Below are 24,498 nucleotides of genomic sequence, written 5' to 3'. Positions count from 1 at the left end.
TGAGGAGTGGCTGAGGGAACTGGGGTTGTTTAGTCTAGAGAAAAGGAGGCTGAGGGGAGACCTTATCGCTCTCTACAACTACCTGAAAGGGGGTTGTGGTGAGGTGGGTGTTGGTCTCTTCTCCCAAGTAACTAGTGATAGGACAAGAGGAAATGGCCTCAAGTTGCGCCAGGGGAGGATTAGATTGGATATTAGGAAAAATTTTTTCACCGAGAGGGTGGTCAGGCATTGGAACAGGCTGCCCAGGGAGGTGGTGGAGTCGCCATCTCTGGAAGTGTTCAAAAAACGTGTGGATGTGGCACTTCAGGACATGGTTTAGGGGATATGGTGGTGCTGGATTAATGGTTGGACTTGATGATCTTGAAGGTTGTTTTCAACGTTAGTGATTCTGTGAAATGACTCTGACAAAGGAGGGAGTTGTCAGGTCTATGGAGAACAGTTCTTGTCTTTTCTCTGTGAAAGGTTGTGATGACTGTGAGGAATGAGGAGAGGGGATGAGCCCAGGGAATACGCAACTATTATTTGGAAGACAAACAAACAGCCCTGGCACTACAGTAGTTAGCAAGATCATAGCTTTCTAAGTAAGTGTGTTTCAATTTCTGGAAATTTAGCAGCAACAGTAATATTTTAATGATGAAATATGTAAGATATATTTTATTGTTTCCCTCACCAAATAAGTCAGTCTCAAAAGATGGTTTTTTATTAGGAAAAAAAAAAAAAAAATCAAGAACAGCACATAGGCTGGACCTTTACACAAGGAGAAAAAGTAAATCACAGCCACACAGGTGCACACTGTAATTAACACTCAGCCAAAGAAGCTGAAAGGTTAGAAGCAACACTGCTGCCAGATTTCCCAATAAACAAACCTTAACATCTCAGGAGAATCTGAAGTCCACTCCAAAACACTGATTTTCCTTGGGGAGTAAAATCCACAGCTCCTCAAAGGGCAGGATCTGCACGCAGAAGGATCTGGCTCCATCCAAAGAAGGCTGCGTTGCTGGAAGGCACGGCAAGTACGTGCTCATAAGGAGGAGTGTGCTCCCTCCGGAGTCATAGCTGCTACGTACCCAAGGAGACAGAATGCATACATATGCATGCATTCATATACACAGGCAGAACGCAGGCAGTGCAACATGAAGTAAATGCATGCTTTCAAGGAGTCCCATAGACAGAGACTGAGAAGCCCAGGATGAGGAAGAAACGATGCTACAGCGATAGCATCTATGTGCTCCTGGGAAAAAAAGTGAGAGTAATGTGGCTGCTGCAAGATAAGTAGATATTGGTGAGAGAAAATAGCTATACCAGATGGGATGCCCTAATTTTTTTTTTTAATTGAAAATTTTATATATGCATTTTAAAGCTGTCTGTACCACAACAAATATAAACATTATTCCTATCTCTGAAGACATCAACACATCTGTAAAAGAATAAAAATATACAGAAACCAGAATATCCTGTTATCCCCATTTTTATAATATGCAACAAGCTAAGCTAAATTTACAAGAGGTTGTAGTCCTAAAACGCAGTTAGTCAAAACCAAATTTTGAGATTTTTGTTGGCTGTACAGATTACTTCTTTCAATTTTTCAGTCTGGAAAATGAGTTCCATAGCACTGTAGAATAGTTTCTCAAGAAAGCTGGGAAAGCCTTGTAGCCACAATAATTTGAAACTACACTGGATAAGTGCCTTGTGCTCCAGCTCTTGAGTTCATATTTCCAGAATTATGTGCTAGTACGCTAGGATTGCCCCTTTCCAAACCCAACACTGTGTGCACTTCCGAAGGCTGCACAGAATTCTGTGATCTCCTAGGATCACCTTCAAAGGAAGCTCAGATGAAGAATCACAGCAATTTATTTTATTCTTACAAACACATAAACTATCTTAAAAAATAAAAGGCTGCCAAAAACAGCATGGAAGAAAGCGACTCTTCTTCACATGTTAGTATGTGGAATGAAACATACATCTCCCAGGTGATACACAGGAGTCGCTACTTCAAACGAAAATCAAACAGCAAACTCTCCTACCTCACCTCTCTCTGACAAACTACACAGTAACAAGCCACAAATAATTTCTTCAAAACTCAAGGGCTTCACTTGGTAACTTGCATCAAAAAAGCTCAGTAAAATTTTTGGCAAATCAATTCATTGATTATTAAGGTGCTGCCACACAAGAACATGAATTAAATATGTGGATAAATACCTTGGGTTTTGCTTTGTGCAAGATGAAAACTCTGTGTATCCATTTAAATGCATAACTATGGTATCAAGAAAACAACGTTATAAATGGAGTCCCTGAAAACATTTAATAAACAAGAGAATCTAATATATTATTTCAGGATTTTTACATTATTTGCAGGTTATAATTAGTGTTGATGTTAAATGTTTGTTTTTAAAATGCTACTATGGAGCAGCACACTTTCATGGTCATGTTTTGACATGTACATACAGCCAGTCATTATGCCACAAGTTGGCTGGTTATTTAACCTGTCATAACACAAACCTTGAAAGACAGGCAAAGAAATCTTTCCCACTTTTTCAGTTAAGAGATTTCAGCTCTTATGAATAATTGATGCTGCACGTAATTACTAACACTGAAAATAAAGATGAAATGCCTGTCTGATGTGTTAGACCAATGACCCAACACAGTGAAATGGGCTGTCACAGCCCATTAATGGGAATGAAATGCTGCTCTTGGAGAGCATACTATATCCACCCAAGCAGCTCGTTTGAGATTTGGGCTTTTTTTTATTTTTAAACCTAACACTTCTTTCAGATTAATGTCCATGTTAGAACATAAAAGTATTAAGTGAAGACATTGCTGTATTGAATTCTTCTCTCTGAAATATGCATTGTTACACAGTGCCGCATGCTACACGTAGCACATTTCCCCTTACAAATTCATCCTCATCACTGCTTGCAACCAGTACACTCAGTCACTACTTCATTAAAAGTAATCAGACATCTAGATAAGAAAACAAAAAAATATTTTTAAAAAATCATTCACAGCAATATTTCTAATGCTCAGTTATACCAGAGGGTGCAATAAGTCAATTTGTGCTAGCATTTGTCTAGGCACAAGCCAAAGACGTGTACCTGTGCAGAAGCTCCGGCCCGGAGCGCTTGCAGCCCTCAGTCCCAGGTTACTCAGTACATACAATGAAAACTAACGCTGTGTATACAAGAAGATTTATACCCACCAGAGACAATATCTTTCTAAAGCAAAAGGGGCGTATGAAATTAAGCCTAAAAATACCAATGGAATAAATGTATGAGGGAGGTCAGTCTTCCCAGGACATGCCCCAGGCTATGAAGACCCAAGCCTTCCCACAGAGACAAAACCCAAGACCTGGAATGCAACTCTAGCCTGGTCACCACCTATAGGTCACCCTCTGTTTTGTACAATTTACCAAACTGCCTATTTATGTCTAGCAGAGTGGGCTGGGGTCTTTTGGTTTGCCTTTTTTAACATGATCATTGTACATCAACATCACCTGCAGTAACATCCCTCTCTGCTAAGGAATTTATTACCATCTCCAAGGAATATTCTGCTAGCGCCATAGCATAGTTTACAACTGCTACTAAACCCCATCTGACACAAAATGTCAGTAATGCTTTTATCTTCTTACCATCTGTAAATGGCTTCTTTCCACTTGAAATTTCATAAGCTATTTTAAGAATATTATGGTTATTTGCTTTCTAACACTGCAGCGTAGGCGTTTAGATCCAATTTCATGTTCTTTTCTGCTTTCTAATTCTGCTGCCTGAAGCGTATTTACTAATGTATGCATGTCCTTGTCAGAATGGGAGAAAAAGTGGTCATTCTGCCGAAGCTCTACCAGCAATGCCCAAATCAGTTGGGTGGTGCTGCTCATCTGTAAAACTATCAAATTGACATTTTATATGCCATCAGGCTTCAGGATCACCATCTCCTAAGATGAAGAATAATTTGCACCTGTCCTTGAAGCAACAGTTCTGTCAGACTGCAAACTAGACCGCCCAAGATTTTACACGAGTGACCTGTTCTCCTGAATTCCTGGTAGCCAATAGCTTCCCTTAACTATTACACAACTGCGCTTTAGGCTCTCTTTTTTTACAAAGTTTTGGCCTACGTTTTTTGTCTCTTGACAGTACCTGCAAGTTACATTTTTTACAAAGGAATAATGTTGCAATCTTGCTGATGGTGGTGGGTTGGAGAAGATGTCATGGCTGTCAGTATTCTCCTCTAAAGGAGTACACCTTTGTGTGGAGTTTATAATTATCTCATCTATTTTATACAGTTGAACAACTGTGAACTTAACTGCTTTCTCCCGTACACATTCATACTACCCGTGTTTAACCCAAAGCCTCAAACCTTTTAAGATGCAGGCTTTCCTACTATTATTCATGTTTTTGTCACTTTTCCGTTAGGTTATGACAATAAATCCTACATGGGCAAACACCATTAAAACTTCCAAGTTAAGATTTTATATAAAGTCTCTGCCTGCTTCCTAAGACTACCTTGGCAGAAACCTGTCCTACAAAGTACCTTGAAGAAGTATATGAATACGTACGATCTGCAATCTTCATTGCCTGCTTATTCACTTCCTGGTGAAATTTAAGACTTTGGACTTGATGTGTATTTTAAAGTTTGCATATTTTAAGAATATTACATACTTCGAAGGAGTTTCTCTTGCATTCCTGATAATTCATTCTTAGCTGGTCAGAACTAAAATAGACAATTTCGTTAGCTTTCAGATCAGGAAGCAAAGAATACTTTCCCACTTGGTTTTAGAGTAAGGTTGAGAGATATACCTCATCAGAGAGCACAGTGACTCTAAAAGAAAAAAAAAAAAAGAAAGCCCAAACCCCACATGTTATTGCTTGAATATAATGAGAAGAATGGCACGGGGGGGGGGATAAAAAACAATAAAACACCACAAAAATTTATATAAGCATCTAAATAGAAAAGTCATGACCAAAAAGAGAACCACTTGAGCGTTATTCTGTCCTCACTCTTACCAAGTAAAAGAAGTTTGCTGATGACACCAATGGCAGGATGGTGCTTCCTGACACCAGCACGCTGACTGATGAAACATCTAATACAGTCCTCAGGCAGAGCATATCACCCGTTTCCTGGTCAGATGTCTCACTGGTTTAACAGCCAACAAATAACATACTTCCCACCACTAGACAAACAGTCCATTGTCTGGCAGCCAACAAAACCAACAAAACGAAAAAGTCTCAGCATCTTCCCACCGGCTGGGAACACATCCACTGGAGTCACTTAACTTGGTGGCTGACACCTTCCCCAAAGCTCGGGTCCCACAGGTCAGAGTGTAGTTTCTAAGAATGGGTTTGGGATGTTCCTGTTTTTCTCATTTTGTTCTGTTTCTAGTAAATCTTAGTACTTTTAGGCTGCAGGCCTGGATAACACCAGCACCATAAAAGACTGGGCTACCAGTGTTGAGATTTGAGAGGCTGAGCCAAAGGAACGAGAGAGGGGAGAAAGGAAAAAAAAACATTTCACTGTTCACTTCCTATATACATGCAATGCTAAATTACTGCAAGCAGCTGCCAGGGATTACTGTGAGGCTGTTAGCCAAAGCAGCCTTCATCATTTGGCCTTTCCAGTTTTCAGGGGCAAGTGAACGAAGCACAGCCGGTGCTTAGAGCTGCACTTGCTTCAACACAGGCCTTCAGTACCCTCGCAGTATCTGCTCTCATTTACCCTTGCAAACATGCGGGACAACATGCAAACATGACTCCAGGGAAAAGGTGAGATACAGATTCACCTTTAGTAACACAAGCCTCTCCCTCCCTTTCAGACAGTCAAAACCACTATCCACATCCATAAGATTACTGATGATGCACTAACTATAGAGACCCCAGGCATGATTCGGGTTGACAATCATGAATGGCTTTATGAGTCAAGGAAGGGTGGTAGAGAAGGTCACCAAAGAATCCCTGGTGACAGCAGGTCCTGCATCTGGGTCGGGGCAACCCCCAGTATCAATACAGGCTGGGGGATGAAGGGATTGAGAGCAGCCCTGCAAGAAGGAGGACTTGGGGGTACTGGTGGATGAAAAGCTGGACAGGAGCCAGCAGTGTCCACTTGCACCCCAGGCGGCCAACCGTATCCTGGGCTGCATCAAAAGCAGCGTGGCCAGCAGGTCAAGGGAGAGGGTTCTACCCCTCTGCTCTGCTGAGACTCCACCTGGAGTCCTGCGTCCAGTTCTGGAGCCCTCAGCACAGGAAAGACATGGACCTGTTGGAGCAGGTCCAGAGTGGGGCCACGAAAATGATCAGAGGGACGGAACCCCTCTGCTCTGAGGACAGGCTGAAAGAGTTGGGGTTGTTCAGCCTGAAGAAGGCTCCGGGGCTTATAAGAAACCTGGGGACAAACTTTTTAGCAGGGCCTGTTGTGATAGGACAAGGGGTAATGGTTTTAAACTAAAAGAGGGTAGATTTAAACTAGATATAAAGGACAAATTTTTCACAATGAGGGTGGTGAACATGGGCACAGGTTGCCCAGAGAGGTGATAGATGCCCCATCCCTGGCAACATTCCAAGGTCAGGTTGAACGGGGCTCTGAGCAACCTGATCTTGTTGAAGGTGTCCCTGCGCACTGCAGGGGGGTTGGACTAGACAACTTTTAAAGGTCTCTTCCAACTCTAATGATTCTATGATTCTAAGTGACTCCATAAATCTTCACAGGCTTAATCTTGAATTAGCTGCACACTGGCTTGTCGACATGGCACCGGCAATGCAGTTGCTACTGAAGACATCATGAAACCTGCCAGACCAACTGAAGGACTGCAAATAATGGCAAAAATCCATCAACAATGAGCTACCATGACTTGCAGTAAAACAAATTATTGTTCTCCCTATTGATAAAGAACCACACAAAGAAGCACCACATAGACATATCATCTTGTCAACAATGCCAAAAGAGCTGCAGAAACCTATGTAAGCAAAGTCCGTTATCTAATGTGTTTCTGTTACCCAGAAGGATATTGACTGAGGATCTTAAAAATGGCACCTCCCAAACCATACAGCTGGCTCTCATTTTCCCCTGAACTGTGCAGGTATAGAATGGTGACAATTAAGGATGACCACTTTCCAAGCATCCAGGCAGCTTTCTTCCTTGTACCCACTGCATCGTGATGGCTAGCTAATGAAGGGCAAACACAACATGGACCTCACCTCCATGATCACCACCATCCTGACCCTGAAATTCTTCCTTGAACAGCTAACTCTCAGTTTTGGAACCTGACACCCGATTGTCAGCTACCCCTCTTCTCACAAACGTAAGCAAGCAGAACGTGTTGCACCTCACAGCATAAAATGCAACACAACACAGTTTGTGTCATATACTCAGTCTTGATACAACTGTGCCAGCATTTGCATGACCATGATCAAACACAGAACCCATACTGCTGCATGTTACTGTCCCAGTGCCAAGATGCAAACAACAGCAAATAACATAGCGTATATATGGTATAATGCCTTTGTTTAGGTTCTTTTTCCAGGCCTGCACTCATCTCAAACTGTTTTTCTCTTCCATAGTAACAACTCAAAACTTCCCCTGAACATGCCAGGATTGTAGCCCAGACTACAAAGAACATGTATACAGCATAAATGGAGAGCTCAGATGCCTAACTTGGTGTGGAGATTTTTGTGCCCCAATGGTAAAATTTGTGCATAATGATACCAAAAGTTGTCACTTCAGGCCCTTCATAAATCTAGTCTTTATTCTCAAGTTGCCTCTTACTGAGTCAGTACCTGTGCCTTGATTATGGACCAAATAACTCATTTCTCAAGAGCATGGAGAGGTCAAAGAGATCCCACAGTGTGAAAAGACTTTATGGACAGGTTAATAAGATATGTCTTTTCTGTCCTGAACCAATTGACTTGTGCAAGACAGGTGAGAAGTGGCTGAAGGAAGCTGCAGATACCAATTTACCTCAGCACCTTCTGTTTTGCTAGTGTGAAAGAGGGATTACTGGTAGCATCTGAACAATGCCTGCAAGCAGAGAGATTGTCAAAGTGCAAATACAAAGACCTATCTACTGTCAATTGACTTCTTACACTGCAGTAGCATTAAAAACATTCAATGAGACTACGTAAAACTACAAATCCTATTATGTCTTATGGCTGCATTAGTTAGGATCACATTCATAAATGTCCAGGCATAGCAAGTACTGGATTTTTTTAATGCTACTCCATTTTGCTCAATAATTTCGGCAGCATTTGAAAAGTTGCATCTGTCGTAAGTAAACTTCAGCATCACAGTCACTTTCGCTCCCATTTCGTTCTACTTCTGGCTAGCGAAGCTTGAGAATGTTGTCCTGACTTCCTTCGGTAACTATCTGTGAGATTCCTACCAGGGGCCAACTTTCCATGACTCTTGATAATAAACTCTCCAACGGGCTGATTAGTCATCAGGCAATGAAATAACCCTTGGCACAAAACAGTGGTCTTCTACCAGAAGGCTTTTTAAAAAAATAACCTATTGTGCTCCCAGGTTTAATTCCCTAGCAAAATTACATTTTGATAATGACATCATTACCTGATATACAGCTAAAACCAATTGTAACAAAGGTATGTGGTCATGACCCAAAGATCCCTTGCCTCTAGATCCATCCAAGAAGTCCAACACACACTTTTTCATGCTGCCTATTTAGTTACCTACACGGGCAGATAATTTGAGATTTGGCTACTGAACAGAGAGACAGAATAAAGGCAGACCAATACATGCAGCTGGAGATCTAGAGTCTTGCTCAGACTCTCTGCTTTGGGGATATGGCAGAAACTCTTTAGTCTGTCTGATGAAGTGGTACTTGTCCTGTCTAGTGCCGTCCCCCAATCTCCACTGCCTTTGAAGAAATTCTACTTCTTTTAGAGCAGTAAACAGAAAAGGTCAAGACTGCATCAAAAGGGGAGAAACAAAAACTAAGAGATGAGTCTGCTTGACTGGTTACATGTCAGACTAGCAACCCACACCTCCAAAAAAAATGCCCTATTCCCTAGGCCATGCCATATTCCAAGGAAAAGCACTGAAGGCTCTTCTCTTGAAGCCAAGTCAATGTGCAAGCAAGCATGCTAAAAAGCAGGTAAGATACCTGACTCCAATCAAGTGATTTGGATATTCAAGTGTCCACAAAGACAACAGACTACAGAGTTTCTTCTTCAGCTTACTGGAATGTACATGTTTTACATTATACTCTCGGTAGAAAAGAATAATCCATTTCTGTAAAATATTTGTAAATTTCTAACATTTCTTCCTTGCTTTCTCAACAAATCTAAAAGAACATGCAGACTGCTTCAGAAAGTTTCTGAAATTAAAGGATACTCAACTTCAGAAACTTAGGATAAACAATACTTTTATGTTCGCAGTATCTGCAGTGAGGTACCAGAAGCAAACACAAGGAGCACTACTGCTAGTTTTTCTTTTTGAAATTATTTTGGACAAGAAAAATTAATTGAATTCTACTTTTTGTCCTGCTAGTGCATTTTTTTTTTTAAATTGCAAACAAAGACAACTTTTTGTTTTAAAAACACTGACATAAGACAAATTTATTCACCCTTCATAGGCTGGGTTTATATGTGACCTTCATGTTATGTGTGACCAGAAGAGCATATTGTTTAATGTAGGATTCTGTAATGGTTATATGGCAGGAGTCCATATTAATAACCACAAACTGTCTTTTGTATGAACAATTTGGTAGATGACAGTATGCATTAGGAATATCAAGCAATGCAATCTCTTCAGCATGCAGACAAGACAGTTCTTGTATTTGCTTTGTGTGAGGTTGTGCTTGTGGTGATTTGCTCCGGTGGAGAAGGATTGGCTGCTGGGGGTGCAGCTACCGAAGGCCACCTCCAGCATGTTCCACTGCCCACAACATCTGATCCCTCCTGGGGCAGCTGCTTGCTGGGCAGGCAGCTTTGCCTTCTCCTGCTCCCTCCTACTCACTCAGGCTCATACAGAGTTTCCATCCCCAATCTGCCCTGTGGCTCTGCCCCCTCACTCCCGTAGATGAGTTCATGTCCATTTGGGAATACACTCTTCATTACAGCACAACATTATTATCAACTTTACCAGCACTGTCCTATGATAAAATCTGGAAGATGTCAAGCTGGCCCAGTTCTACGTAAGACAATGGCAAAATTCACTAAAGCTTTCTTAGTTTTGGTACTCCTTTTATAAGCAGTTTGTGTAGCCTATGTAGGCCGTATAGGTTTCCTCTGTTGACAAGAGCTTTGCTGATTATTCAGGTATTCCTGCACATTTCAGTGAAAGATGAATCCATTATTTTCTCTATTTGGCCAGAAAAAATGATGCATCAGACAAAAATTTCTTGAATTCTATCATCAGCTAGGCCCTGGAATCTAGATGCTAGAGGTTTTTTTAGGCAGGCAAACAAGGCTCATGAGCCCCACGCAAACCTTCACGCACAAACTGCTACAAGGTCCCTGAAAGATGGGGATGGCAAGTATTCCATTTTACCAAGTTACAGCGTGTGCTCAGGCATACAGTGCCAGCTACGCAAAGGCACACAGCAAATCTGTGACAAACATGGAGATTTAACCCGATTTGTCTTAACTCTCAGAGCCCTATCTTCCTTCAAGGATGATTATCAAGAGATGAGATTAGAGAAGACCAAACCTCAGCCTTCAGTCCAAATTCCTTTGTCCTCTGGATTTCATCCAGACCCACAGAGTATTTAAATAGAATTTTTTTTGCACAATTTTTATGCAATCTCTTATGACTGGTAGGATACGGGAAGAGTTGCTCTCAGTTAGTATACTGCACCTATATTTAAGAATGTGTTTATCACTAACTTGATAGACCAGAAGAGCTTCATCAGGCCAGCCTATAACAATAGACATGTATGTGTTTTCTAAAGCATATAGTGTCATAGGTCCTGTAGGTGCTCCTGTATCATGACCTTAAAATTTCTGAAGTTTTACAGGTGAACACTGCCCAATTTCACAGACATGCCAATAATCCTGATTAACATGTTTCTTTCATTTGTTTTGTAGCTCCAGAGCCAAATTCTCCTTTTTGCTATTAAAGCATGAGGTTACTTAGAAATCAAACCACTTGCATAAAATAGGTAGGATTTGACCAATGGAAAACAGCAGTCAAATAATAATAATACGTATTATCTTAGAAATCAAAACTACTGATCACCAAAAATGAATTCTTTAAACTAAGAACTATGATTTAAGCTTGCTTTTGATAGAAACAGAAAAAAGTCACAGTTTTATATCCAGTGGTGAGTTTCATCTCACAGTCTAATTTGAATTTGTGTGACTTTCCAATTACAGACTACAAAACTTCAACCTTATTTCCACTCCCTGAAGTACAATCAGTTATATGCATTCAATTCCTCACTCTATAAACACAGAAACCAATGTCAAACATAACTTCTTTTCGTGTAGTTTATCTTCAGAAAACATTGCAACTGTTGAATCTCTAATACACAATTTGTGCAATAAAAACTGTGAGTTTTCTACAGAAAACAAACTTTACTACCTAAAATGTACTCCATAAAAAACTCGGACATTGAGATGGAAGCTAAATTCATCCCTTCACCTAAAAAAAAAAAGCGGGGGGGGGCAGTAGTTCTACATGTCTATAAACTGTTTTGTCCTGGAACGCAGAACACAAGTTAAACAATGTCAGTTCCTAGCCAGAAGTAAATATAAAGTAGAGTTTCCGGAATGAATGCGTAAATCTTCTTGGCTCTGCCTTTACATTTTTAAATCAGTGCATGTGTTTATGGTCTGACCTTTGTACCTTTTCCAAATCAAAACAAAACAACAACAACAACAAAAAAATCACAAGGAAATACTTCTCGGCAATAACCAGACTCCTATTACTTTCCGAGTGCCAGTTACAGGTAACCGCCATAAGTGTAATAGGAATTATGTTTCTATTCGTGGTATTTAGGAGGAAAGAGTGTACGTCTACAGAACCTGACCTGTCAATTTTAAACTAGTTTCAGCACACACCATTTAAACACTGACAACAAGCAAGAGTCATTTCATTTTGCAAATGATATACCAATTGCTTAAAAAAAAAAAAAAAAGGGCAATTAATAAGGGCTACTGCATGCTTGTTCTTACTAGCTTCTGAACTTGCTGAGCAATTTCAATTAAGTTTAACAATGAAGAAAGCCTCAAAGGAAAGAAGTTCCTACTAATTTGTGAAAATTAGCAGCCAATACCAAACTAGTATCTACCATGAAGGAAAGGCCACACACATTCAGCACCGGCCAGCCAGCCCATCAGTAGCAGACAGCTCTGAACATCAGTACGAGACGGCTCTGAACCAGGCGCTCAGGCGCTGCCCCTCTCCAAACACTGCAACGTACCTCTAGTAATGTGCTTCCTGAACAAAACTACCTGTTCCAAGGGTATGATACACACTCCGTGTCATATGCCAGCCGGCTCTTTCAGGCCATAAAACATGTTTTGTTTTGATTTTACCCCAACTGAAGTGAACGTATACCAACCAACCAGAGTGCTGGAATAACTTTACACAATGATTTAAAGAAACCAGAGGCATGTGCCAGTTAGTATGTTCGGTGCTGTGTAGTCAGTTGTATTAGTTCTTCACAATCAACCGCGTAACAGCTTCAGCAAATAAAACATCAAAACTTAAAAAAAATAAAATTCCACTGAAGAGGAGCTTGAAATAAATGTTGAAGATGAGACATCTGATTACAATGTACTGACTTCTACCACAGCCATGGCTGATAAATCCTTCCTCAAAAGTAAAACACATCTTAAAAAGTACAGAAAACTCTAGGCACGTGAGAAGAACAAAAATTATTTTGCTCAATGGTTGAATTTCCCCATCCCAGCGGCATGATGCCCTGGTGGTGCCCAGCCCGCCGGCACAGCGTGGCAAGGGTCTCTAGCGCTGCCCACCTGGACAGCCTCCCGCCCCAGGGGAGGCACCATGGACCAGCTCCCCAAAAAGGGACCCTGGGTTTGTCACCTCCAAGCCAGAAGAGATAACAAACAGCCTGCTTTATTAGGGAGAAGTGCTAACAGGCTCCTTATCTTGTAGGATTTAAGGACATTCCTTTCTGAAGCTCATTTGCGTGCTTTGTTTTGATTCTGTCAAGGATTCAGATGCTACAGTGGTAGAAATCTTCTGTGGTTATACATAAAACATTTTTCTAACATAAAAAACATGTTCCAGTAAGCACCCAATGAAGTACAGGCTGATATCAAGATCACTGCAATGATCTGGATCCAAGAGAATTTGCTTCTTCTCGTGAAAGGCCTATACATGCACCGTACTTCAACTCACTCCCAGATTGTCTTCCATTATCTGGTGTTACAGCTGTAAAGACAGTGAGTGTCATGCTAAAATTGTAAATATCAACCTGCCTCTTTTCGATTGAGAAGTGTGATCGCACACATTTCTGTGATTTATCTTCCGTTACTGTTAAGCAGAACTGCATATAAGCCTTTATCTCAAAACAAGAGAAAGAGATGTTAGTGACTGGCTGAGCTCCTGTATAAATAGCAGGTCAAGCAATCTTCTTAATTTTGTATATTGCAAAAAGCACTTGATACACTCTTAACAGCAACGAAAGGTGAAAAACAGAAATGCCGTTATGGATTTTTACTGCCTCTTACTACTGTTTGGGGGTGGGCTTTTTTGTTTTTTGTTTTGTTTTGGTTTTTGTAGTTGTTTTTTTTTTTAATCCAGTGCATGAGAAAGATCCTTTAGCAAAAAAAGATAGTTGAGATGGAAGAAGTAGGTTGCAACTCATTACTTTACTCTTATGCTGCATATAACCTCCCCAGAAAAACCCTCTCTTTGGTGGATATGGATCAATGTCATCCAATTTTGGCAGTAGCATGAAAGTCGGCTCTTTCCAGCAGTACTTACAGAATTTTATGTCAAGAAACTTTAGACATTGTGCCACACTCCCAAAAACTCCCGGAAAACCAAAACAGAGAAGAGGACAAACTCCAACATGTTTGCATGGAAAGCATACCTTCCTCTCACAAGCTCAAACTGTTCTTCGACCGAGACTTCCCAAGATCCCAAGACTTTCCAATCTCCTTATACATCCCAAAGCCTGCATCTGTGCTGAATGCAATGATTTGAAGGATGGACTTCAAGAAAGTATGAAATTGTTTCTCTTCTTTTCCCAATTGCTTGAGGCCATAACCTGAAATAATTACAGACGGACCACGTTCATATGACAATATATTCCACATAGACAGCAAACTAGGGCCCAACTAAAACAGCAACTCCCATTTTATTAGTGTTCCTAAGAAAGCAAGACCAGAAGAACAAATTACTTCTTTTTGCAAAGTGGATAATGGAAATGAATCTATGTCTACTCCCACCTCAACTGCCAGCAGCAGTTACATTCCAGTAGAAGAATAAAACTGACAGATTAGCAAGGGAGACATGCAGAGAAATACTGCAGATCAATTTGTACCAAGAATTGAAGTTAGTAGTATCTAAGAATAAATAACCATCTATCTTCTTTCAGACCAATTTTTTATACATGCATTGGCCTTTAAATAATATTTCCTGTAGGCTGAGGCAACAGGAAGGAAGGAAGGCTGTTAACTTTATATTTAAATTACCTCATGAATGCTTAAATAATGTAGCGGTGAAGGCTAAATCAGAGTTTCTCATGTTTTGAGCACCTATTAAAAACCAATAGAGACAGATAAATGATCAGCTAAAAGATGGCTTTTAGAGAAAGATCCCTGAACATTACTCAAAGGTATTGAGCGAAATGGCTGGAAAGAGACAACAGTATGCATTAAAAACAGGAAAAAAACCCCATAGAACTAAAGATAAAATGATGACTGGGTGTAGTACTAAACAGACTCATGAAGAAGCAGATCGATAAAGGTACCAGATGCTAACTCCTCAATTTCAATAGAAAGCAAGTATAACTGGGGGGGGGGAGGAATCTGTCCCTCTAATGTTTAACAGTGTCTATTACTGAGAACCTACATTTCTCAAAACTCACTCATGATGAAAAAAATGATTTTATTAGAATGGTAGAAAACATTGTGTTCAAAGCCTTAAGAAAATTTTAACATATGTCTATAGTACACATCTTAATTGTTTCTGATGTGATAAGTGTGATAAATATCACAAACATTGTTTTGGAAGAGAACAAGAAATCCCAGGATAAACCCAGCTCCCCATTAGACAGAGTTTTTGTCATTAAAGCTCTTAACCACTGTTAATCCAGGAAGAGTGTTTAAACATACTTGCTAGCTTGTAGACATTCATTTGCAAGACCTTGAAAAGCAAAACTTAAAGATTTCTTGATCAACACCTATTTCAAGGACTTGTGACATCAGTCTGCGCTTTTCACCAAAGGCTATTACTGGCCTAATGATGGAGTTCCTTAAGCATCAATAAAACGAAGTGTTACAGCTTCAACAGAGGACCTAAAAGGGAACAAGTTCAGTGATTAAAGTAATGGGAAACAAATTAGAAGGACCAGATCAATGCAGTGACAATATATACTCATTTGTGGGGCCATCCAAAAAAAAGGCCACAACAACACAAGCCTGAGTTCAACTTAATTCATACCCTGCAACAGTTACAAATGCCTTATAACTCATGGCGATGGATTTTGTTTCCCACTAGCATTACAAATCTACCATTAAAATCAGAATGGGAAAACATACCAAACCTTTCAGCCTGTGCTCTCAGGCTAGCAAGTCTGCATGTTTTCACTTGGTTCCATCTTGTATTCATCCCAACACTGAGGATTCTGTACATCTTTTATTTATAGTCTATACTGAGGCTTTACAAGGAATGTCTTCTTTCCAGTGTTGAGCAAGGATTTCTTTTCTTCCTGTCTGGTATGTTTTACATGTCTGCTAAAAAGTTATACTATGAAGAGACTATCACTATTTATAAAAACACATTTTACATCCGCATCACAGGGGTTCAGAAGGGTTTGATGCCGTTATAAAGATCTTTATACAAGAAGGATATCTGGAACAACTCTGAGCAGGAAAGATCATATTACTTCTCCTTCCAAAATCTATTTTATACAGCAATTTTCTAGTCCCTCCATTAAGGAAGTCTTCATAATATTTACTAATTGGCCCTTTTAGCCTAGCTTTACAAAAAATACTTTCGTCAAATAACTGGAACAGTATGTCTAAGAAAGCTATTCTCATTATCAGCTTTTACCTGCTCAAGCTCTCAGCTTCAAATTCTTGCTCTGATGATTGTTTCTTAATACTAATATCATTAAGCACAGCAATTTAAGAGGCAAGCATACAAGTGAAAAACACTTTCTGTTGTTACAGCATGTTTTTTTACCACTCTACCTTCCATTATCCAGAGTGTTATAGCACAATAAGGCAAGGCTGACTAAATTAAAATTTGGATTTTTTTTTAATTCTTTCATTCCTTATAATTTCTGTATTTTATCTGTGGCCCGTAAATTACTTTTCTGAGCAGCAATGCTAAAAGGATGCCTTCTATGGGAAGGATGGCAAACTGCCATATGGCCATTGTTCAGTCCACTCAGTGGGTATCTTGTGCCTACAACCTGCATTTTACTCCCATGCACTTCAGACACCCTTGCCTGTCTACATCCCACTTCATTTCAGATGTCACACTTTTTTGTGTGACATAGTACCATTTAAAATGCTGAATGAGGCACTGGAAATTTGATTAACACCAACTTTTTGACATAGCCCCAAACTGAGTACTGAGAGAGCTGGCGGAGGAGCTTGCCAAGCCACTCTCCATCATTTATCAGCAGTCCTGGTTAACAGGGGAGGTCCCAGAAGACTGGAGGCTTGCCAATGTGACACCCATCTACAAGAAAGGCCAGAAGGAGGATCCTGGGAACTACAGGCCTGTCAGCCTGACCTCCATGCCAGGGAAGATCATGGAGCGGTTCGTCTTGAGGGTGCTCACAGGGCATGTGCAGGACAACCAAGGGATCAAGCCCAGCCAGCATGGGTTCATGAAAGGCAGGTCCTGCTTGACCAACCTGATCTCCTTCTATGACCAGGTGACCCGCCTAGTGGATGAGGGAAAGACTGTGGATGTTGTCTACCTGGACTTAGTAAAGCCTTTGACAACATCTCCCATGACATTCTCCTAGGGAAACTGGTGGCTCGTAGCTTAGACAGGTTTACTCTTCACTGAGTAAAGAACTGGCTGGGTGGCCGAGCTCAGAGAATTGTGGTGAATGGCGTTAAATCCAGTTGGTGGCTGGTCACAGGCGGTGTTCCCCAGGGCTTGGTAATGTAATGTAATACATTACATTAATAATACTAAATGTAACACATTGCTTGAAATACATTTAAAAGCCAAACAGAATTTCAACAGAAAATTCAGGAAATAAATTTGGGATGTATAGATGAGGAGAGCAGGGCTGTATCTGGGTAGAGAAAGTAACAGCAGAGAATTTAATGCTCTCTCTCACATGCTCTCTATTCTACTACCTTCCACTCCTTACTTCAGTTCTGTCCCCTCCTCCTTCCTCTTGCTTTTACCTTTGCATTTTCCTGACCACACACTGACTCCTTTTCTGCCTCTCCGTCCTGCCTTCCACCTTGCCTTCTTGTTTCTTTCATCACTGTCCCAAGAAATGAAGTTTCCCAATCTAGAGGTCATCTTTGATACTGGAAAATCAGAAGTGGGGCAGCAGATCGCACCTTGATTAATCTGTACCTCGTGACCTAAATGTGCGATTTCCAAACCATATGTTCCAGATTTACAGGAGCAGCTAAGGCAAATTAGTCTGCAGAGATTTGACTATTTAAGGTAGATTTCCCTCAGCCTCAGGGTTCTCGCTGGACAGAAATAGAGAACAGAATGCAATACAACAGATTGAGCATAAACCCTGAAATATACATGCATTAAACCAAGCTTAACTTACTGACAGATGCGTGAAGCACCTCTGTGCAGGTTACAAACGCTAAGCTATTACGTTGTTTTTCTATAACTTCAATAGGAGTACATTCTAAAAAAAACACTTTTAGTGTCCACAGATACATCTTTATTCTGTTCACTAAAGAAAAAAAAAGGCAATTGTTTTTCCATTCATGTAAAGGAATAAACGGAGTAAACACGGAGAACAAAAATGTAAAGTTTCTTTGGGAAACTGAAACAAAGACAGCAAGTGACACAAAACTCCTAAAGCATTCTTAAGGAAGCCAGTTTTCCTTTAAAATAGGCATGATACGTGCAAGAAACAAAGTGGTGGTGTGCAAATGTTAGTACTGACACTGTTTATACCTTGTCATTCATAATGCAATCATGACAAGCTTGTGCCAACAAAATTTTATGTCTTCCTATACTTACTGAATTAATGCTGTTCTTTTTCTGAGCTGAGCAGTCAGCCAAAATCAGTTTCAAGTTGTTTCTTTAAAGAAAAAGAAGCTGGAGATAAATTCAAATAATTTTGGTATAGTTCTACAACTTTTCTGTTGTAGAATTTGGAATTTTCTCCTGCTTCTCTTAAATGCGCAGCCACAAACTTTAACAAAATGATAGCCAGCAGAGACACCTTCACTCACGCATGCTTTTGTTTTGAGCGGGAATACATACAGACTTTTGAGTGGAGGCTGCTAGAATTTCAACTAAATTTGTAATACAAACATACTTTTCTAAAAAAGTGGTTATAGCAAAAGTATACTTTTCATCTACAATCACAAATATATACATATCTGAGAAGGAACCATACTCCTTACCACAAAGACTACTAAATGTTCATTACAAGTTCACAGTTCTACTTGCTTGTAATTTTGCCAAACTAAGTTTTTGGACTGCAATTCTCTCTGAATAAAACACCTGGGTCAGGTGAAGTGATTTTTAAAAAAAAAAAAAAGACAAAAAAGACTACACTGCCAACTTGCTCTGCTTTGCTTCCTAAAATAACTGTTAGCAGAAAGAAAATATTTTAGTTTGCTCCCGTCAAAATCGTTATTTCAAAAAGCTCTGTTATTCTGAAGATTTACAGCAAGGATGGAAAGCTTTGTGCTTTTGTGACTACGTATATTACTAGATTAAGAGCAGCTAGTAGCCATCCCCTAACCACCAAGGCCCAGGGAACCAGCAAGGCACCCATCCACGCGGCTAAAATTCGTCTCCTCCCAGAAGCTGTCTTCTTGCCAAACACCCATCCTGAATGGTGTCTTACACACGCTATGCTCTGAACCACAGCAGACACAGTCCGGAAAAGTGCAAGGAGATAACAGTCCAAACCTGTCCAAGGAGTGCACCAACAATGCCACGCTCACATGCTCTCAAAAGACTCGCCTGTAATCGGAAACTTCTCTCTTCTAAATTGCATCCACAGTAAGGCTGCTCCAGCCTGGGTCGGATTATGTTTGTCTTTATAACCATACAAATAATGCATTATTTCTTTTTATATTTCAGCTGAGTGTAGAAATTATTAAAACTTCATTCCTAAAGTTAGCTAAGCACACATTAGATAGCAATGCTTTCAGCCACCACCCATCATAACCCAGATTTTCATTTGAATATACACATTGTTAAGAAATTCACATGTTTTTCTATACAGTCCTTGATTTAATGATATCCTACTACAACCTATACATACTTTTATATTGCCCCCTTGCTCTTATTGCCCCTCTCCACTGCCGTCATCTACCCGTCATCATCACACAACAGACCTGCAGGAAGGTTACACACTATTCAGTGCTTTCCAGTTTTGTTTAATTTCAGGAGGAAAACCCTAAGTAAGCTTAAACGAACTGATGAAGTACCACTTATCATCACAAAGCTGGCATGGATGTGATTGTGTGCACAGTTTTCTCCCATGCTCTAGTTTCTACAATTTACCTACTATTTCAAAAATTTTATGAACAGCATGTATGTAAAGCAATTTGGACTGAATAATTCTAAGCTAGAATATATATATGTTTTACCTAAGCAGTGATCTCATATTATTTGAACATAATCAGTAGTAACTCAAGGAACTCAAAGCAACCAACACACCAACAGAAGCACACGGGGGAGGAGAGGGACAACTGTAGTATTTTCCTGTTAAAATACACCACTATCTGAGAAAAAACACCAAAACAAACCAAAGTAAAACAAAAGAAAAACGAAGTAAACAGAGGCTACATGACACCAAATACAGCATTGCAATTTCTGAGTTTGAAGAACAGCAATGTTACCTCCAAAACCATCTGTACTAATTCATATTAAGGCTAGGTGAAATATGGACTTTTAGCTATAGCAAATATTTAAAAACAGTTGTTAAAAGTGACATGGATTATTACCCATCAAAATAAGTTGCACATAGACATGTAAGTGATAAAGACAAAAGTACTGTAAAAGAACAAATAACTTACTGAGCATTGACAAATTTTGCAGACACCGTATAACAGATTTTAATATGCACTTCAAACCTTCAAAAAGTTAGAAAAATTTCCTAAAAAGAGATTCATTTTTATGTATATGTCCTATTCAATTTAGTAATTGCTATTAGTAGGAATTAGTTGTGATCACTGATTAACGCTAATACAGCCATGTAGGACAATTTAGTATACTAACAAAAAAAACCACCCAACAACCCAAACCAAACCAAAACAAAAACAAAACTAGAAGACCTAAAAATCATTCCCAAATTAAGCAGTGTTCAGAAGGGGATAATCTAAATGCTCTGAAGCTAAAGAATGTAATTTCAGAGGTCACCTTAACTCCAGGTGCCAGTTCAGATCCACAACACCTATACGACCAAGTTCTCCCTCCAGACAAGGTAACTGCTTTTACCTTTATTTGATTTCTGCAACCGATGTAATGGACACAGCAGAGGATCTGAATAGACTTTAATTCATGGTCACATATGACTCTGAATCCTGAGTACAGGTTTCTTTCTTCTTTTTTTTTTTCTTTTAAACACAGCTTACGCCTCAGTTTGTAATTTCTGAAATGGAATAATGCTTATGTACCTTCCAAAATGCATTTCAAGGACAAAACTAACACTGACAGAGAGTTCAACTTCAGTGCTTGCAGGTATTTAGAAACATGTACGGGGCAGGGGGAAAGGTTGGAGACAATGGCATTTACAAGGAGCTCTCAACAACATCCTGTTTGAACTAATTAAGGAATACTGTCAGCTTGGCATTTCAAGTGTACTGCTTTAAAAACTAAAAGATACCACCACCAGGTCTGAGCTCCTTCCCAGAGGTTTTTATTATACTTGCTTATAAACTTTTCCAATTTGTTTTCCTCTCCTGTATGAAAGCAGTATACAAGCAGGACAAATTGACTATACAGAAGCAGGTTGATTATTCACATAGGAAAAAGCAAAAAATGAAAAGAAAAAAAAAAATTTCCCCCCAACTGAAGTTAAAGAATTGGTACTTACAGAAACAGAAGGCAAAAGCACAAAAGAAACGTGCTTTTAAATTGGTATTTAAACCCATTAAACAAGGATTTGAATACAAGCCTTTATGCCTCCAGTTATTAACAAAAGGCTGAGCAGATGCATTGTTACGTTACCTTAAAAGAATGCATATTCAGGGCAGATGTAAAATTTGAATTTAAAATACACACTCCTGCACTGTGCACACATACACAAGCGTACCATTAGTAATCACTTACTGTAACTTACTTATTATTTTTACCTTCCACATGGTTTCATAAATTTCCATTTTTCTTACTTTTAATTATTAATTATTCCAACTGAAAGAAATTACAAGCCATAACACAATTAAACTTTAAAAATATACTAGGCTTAAAAATGTGACATTTTAAAGGGCTTTTGTCAAATGCATAAATCAATTAGTTAAACTAAGTCATTCTAGCATGTCCCTTGATGGGAATATTGACAATAATGTCTTTCCTTCTTCACAATCGCAACAAAAAAAATATCAAGAGAATCTTGATTCCAGGTATTAATTAGAAAAGCTTAGAAAGCTTCTTCAAACACCCTCTAAAGTTTTACGTATGTAACACATACGTGCTAATAAATCAAGCTGCATTTCTGCACTTCCCTCCATACAACATTCCAGTTCTCCATTCACCAGTGAGTTTATTTAGTGTTACAGTAATTCATGTTTGAAAATCACGCCTAGTGTTACTGAATTAAGATAATGATTTTTTCTTCCACATTACCACCATTTCAGTTTTCAAAGACAGCAAATTTCCAGATTTTTACTAATCTCATATAATCGGTGTGAAAAGTTCAAAATTACCACATAAATCTGCAGAACCTGATTGACAGATTCAAATTCTCACTAAATGCACATAGTATAGCTGCAAAGAACAGATTAAAAGAATGGTGATGGTCTTACAGTGTAACATAAAGCATTTAGAAAACTTACCCAGTTCGTAAATCTACATTTTTTCCTAATAAAATGCACATAAGACGTGATTTTAAAAACTGCACTGATACTCATCTAGCAAACAGCTGGCTTCTGTACTCTGCTAAGCAAAGCTACCTGCCAGCATGACCTGGAGGGATGAATACTTCAATGATCTGAAGAGATACACTTCAATTTCAAGCTGTTCTCAACAAAATAAGCTGACAATAAAGATGCTTGGATGCTTCCTCTTCTCCATCTAACCTCATCAACTGACCTCTCAGCATCTAACCGTAACTGACTGCTCACGACACAAAGACGAAGCGCTACACACCCTTCAGAGATGGCTACAACCTGTCCCATAAATCAGACCGGCTGATGGACTGACATGTCTCTAAATAAAGCCTGTCGTTCCCACAAAGATACGGTGTCATTAGCTGCGTGCAGATAGGTGTTACCCTCAAACGCAGAGATACCGCGTACATTCTTTGCTGTCCTCACAGCTACGCTTGGTCCACAGGCCCTTCTACCATGCGGAAAATTTCACCCTGGCTTTCAAGGAGAAATTGTGTTTTAAATTGTGTTCTACTTTCTGAAACACATCTAAGCACATCTATGTGAAACACTTAATCAAGTGCATAAATACAGTAACATGCCCATGAGAGGCGTTTTCTAAGGTAGACGTACCACTGGACTAATTACAAAACGTACATTTGCTCTCCTGTGCTCTTCTAAAAAGGAAATATATAGATCATCTGTTAGGAATATTACAGGCCTATAGCCAGTAATACAGCTACAGACTCTGGTGCCACCTGTGCGCCCAACATCCAGCACTGCCGAACAAAAGAGAGAAAGCCCGAGAGGTTAAAGTTTGCGGCGGGAGACGCGAAACCTCCCGAGGGCTCAGGGCAAGGGGGGACCTGCCCACGGGGCAGCGGCCGGGGCCGCCGCTTCCCAACCACACGCCAGTCGCCGAGGCCAGGGCTCCTCGCGCCCCCGGCTCCCCGCCGCTCACCACGACGCACGGCCGCCGGGGCTGGGGGCTGGGCGCGGCCCACGCCCGCCCTTCACACAACGGCGATGTCGCCGGAGCGGGAGCCCCCTCTCCTGCCCTGCCAAGCTGCCCACCTGAGCTCCCAGGGGAGCCGCCCCCGCCCTCCCCGGCCGGCTGGCTCCTGCCCGCTGGGGTCGGCCGAGGCGGTGGGCCCTTACCCGGGAACCGCTGCTCCTCGTCCTCTCCGCTCTCGGAGTCGGTCTGCATGGGCTCCTCGGCGAAGTTGACCCCGCGGGCGTCGGGGGGGGCCCGGCGCGGCGGCTGGCTGCCCCTGTCATGGCCGGGCGCGGGGGTACCCGCCTTGCGGCCGCTCGCCTCCTTCTCCGCCGCTGCCGCCGCCTTGGCCGCCGCCGCCTCCTCCTTGAGGCGCCCGAAGTACTGGAGGGCGAACTCCAGCAGGTCCCCGGGCTGGCTCCGCAGCACCTCCACCGTGAAGCCCTGCAGCAGCTCCGTCAGCCCCGCCGGGATGGAGATGCTCATGCCGGGGCCGGCCGGGGGGGCGCAGCTGGCTGGGAAGGGGGAGGGAGAGGGGAAGGGGAGAGGAGGAGGAGGTGGAGAGCCCACGAGCGGCGACGAAAGGTCCGCAGCTCGGGGACGAGGCGCACCCGGAGGATCGCCCGTGGACAGCGGGGAAGGGGCGGTCGGCGGCGGCGCAGGTGGGAGCGAGCGGGGGGCGGACCCGCGGAGGGCAGCGGCTCGGCGACGGCCGCAGCCTCTCGCTCCGCTTCGCCCCACGCTTCAGCGCGGCGGCGGCGGCCCCGTCCGTGACTGAAGCCTCCCCGCCCCCGCCGCCTCCTCCCCCCGCGCCGGGGGAACCTCGCACACATGTGACCCGGGAAACCATGACAACCTCCCGCCGGGGACTGCGGCCCGCAGCGCGCCCGCGCCGCCGGAGGGAGGCAGGCAGGGAGGGGAGGGCGGCCTGCTGGCCTGCCCGCTCGCCTGCCCGGCTCGCCCGCCCGCCCGCCGCCGGCCGGGCGCGGAGACGCCCGGGGCGGACAGGCAGCGCTCGCCGCCGGCCGGGGTGCTGCTGCCCCCGGGCTCGCCTCAGGGCCCCGCCGCGAGGGTCTCGCCCCCCGACCCGCCGCGGCACTGTCCTGCCCGGGCGCCGCGGGCCCTCGTTTCCCCGGCGGCCGCCGGGTCCCC

General features: G+C 41.7%; 1 protein-coding gene across 2 annotated transcripts in view; it reads right to left on the bottom strand.

Annotated features, from left to right (window-relative positions):
• Positions 1–24,059, bottom strand: part of PRKAR2B (protein kinase cAMP-dependent type II regulatory subunit beta) — a gene marked incomplete at its 3' end in the record, with an annotated part of 92,926 nt that extends 68,867 nt beyond the window's left edge. The window contains exon 1 of one of the 2 annotated variants that reach the window (XM_082001606.1): positions 23,427–24,059. In XM_082001606.1, coding sequence (XP_081857732.1) covers positions 23,427–23,832 — 406 coding nt within the window. In that variant the 5' untranslated portion in view covers positions 23,833–24,059. The remainder of the gene's footprint in view (positions 1–23,426) is intronic. The other variant, XM_082001605.1, reaches the window with a different exon arrangement.
• Positions 24,060–24,498: the final 439 nt, after the last annotated feature.

The sequence above is a fragment of the Phaethon aethereus genome (assembly GCF_964289735.1).
Source record: "Phaethon aethereus genome assembly, chromosome: 1".
NCBI classification, from domain to species: domain Eukaryota; kingdom Metazoa; phylum Chordata; class Aves; order Phaethontiformes; family Phaethontidae; genus Phaethon; species Phaethon aethereus.
This window is presented reverse-complemented; position numbering and strand designations above follow the sequence as displayed.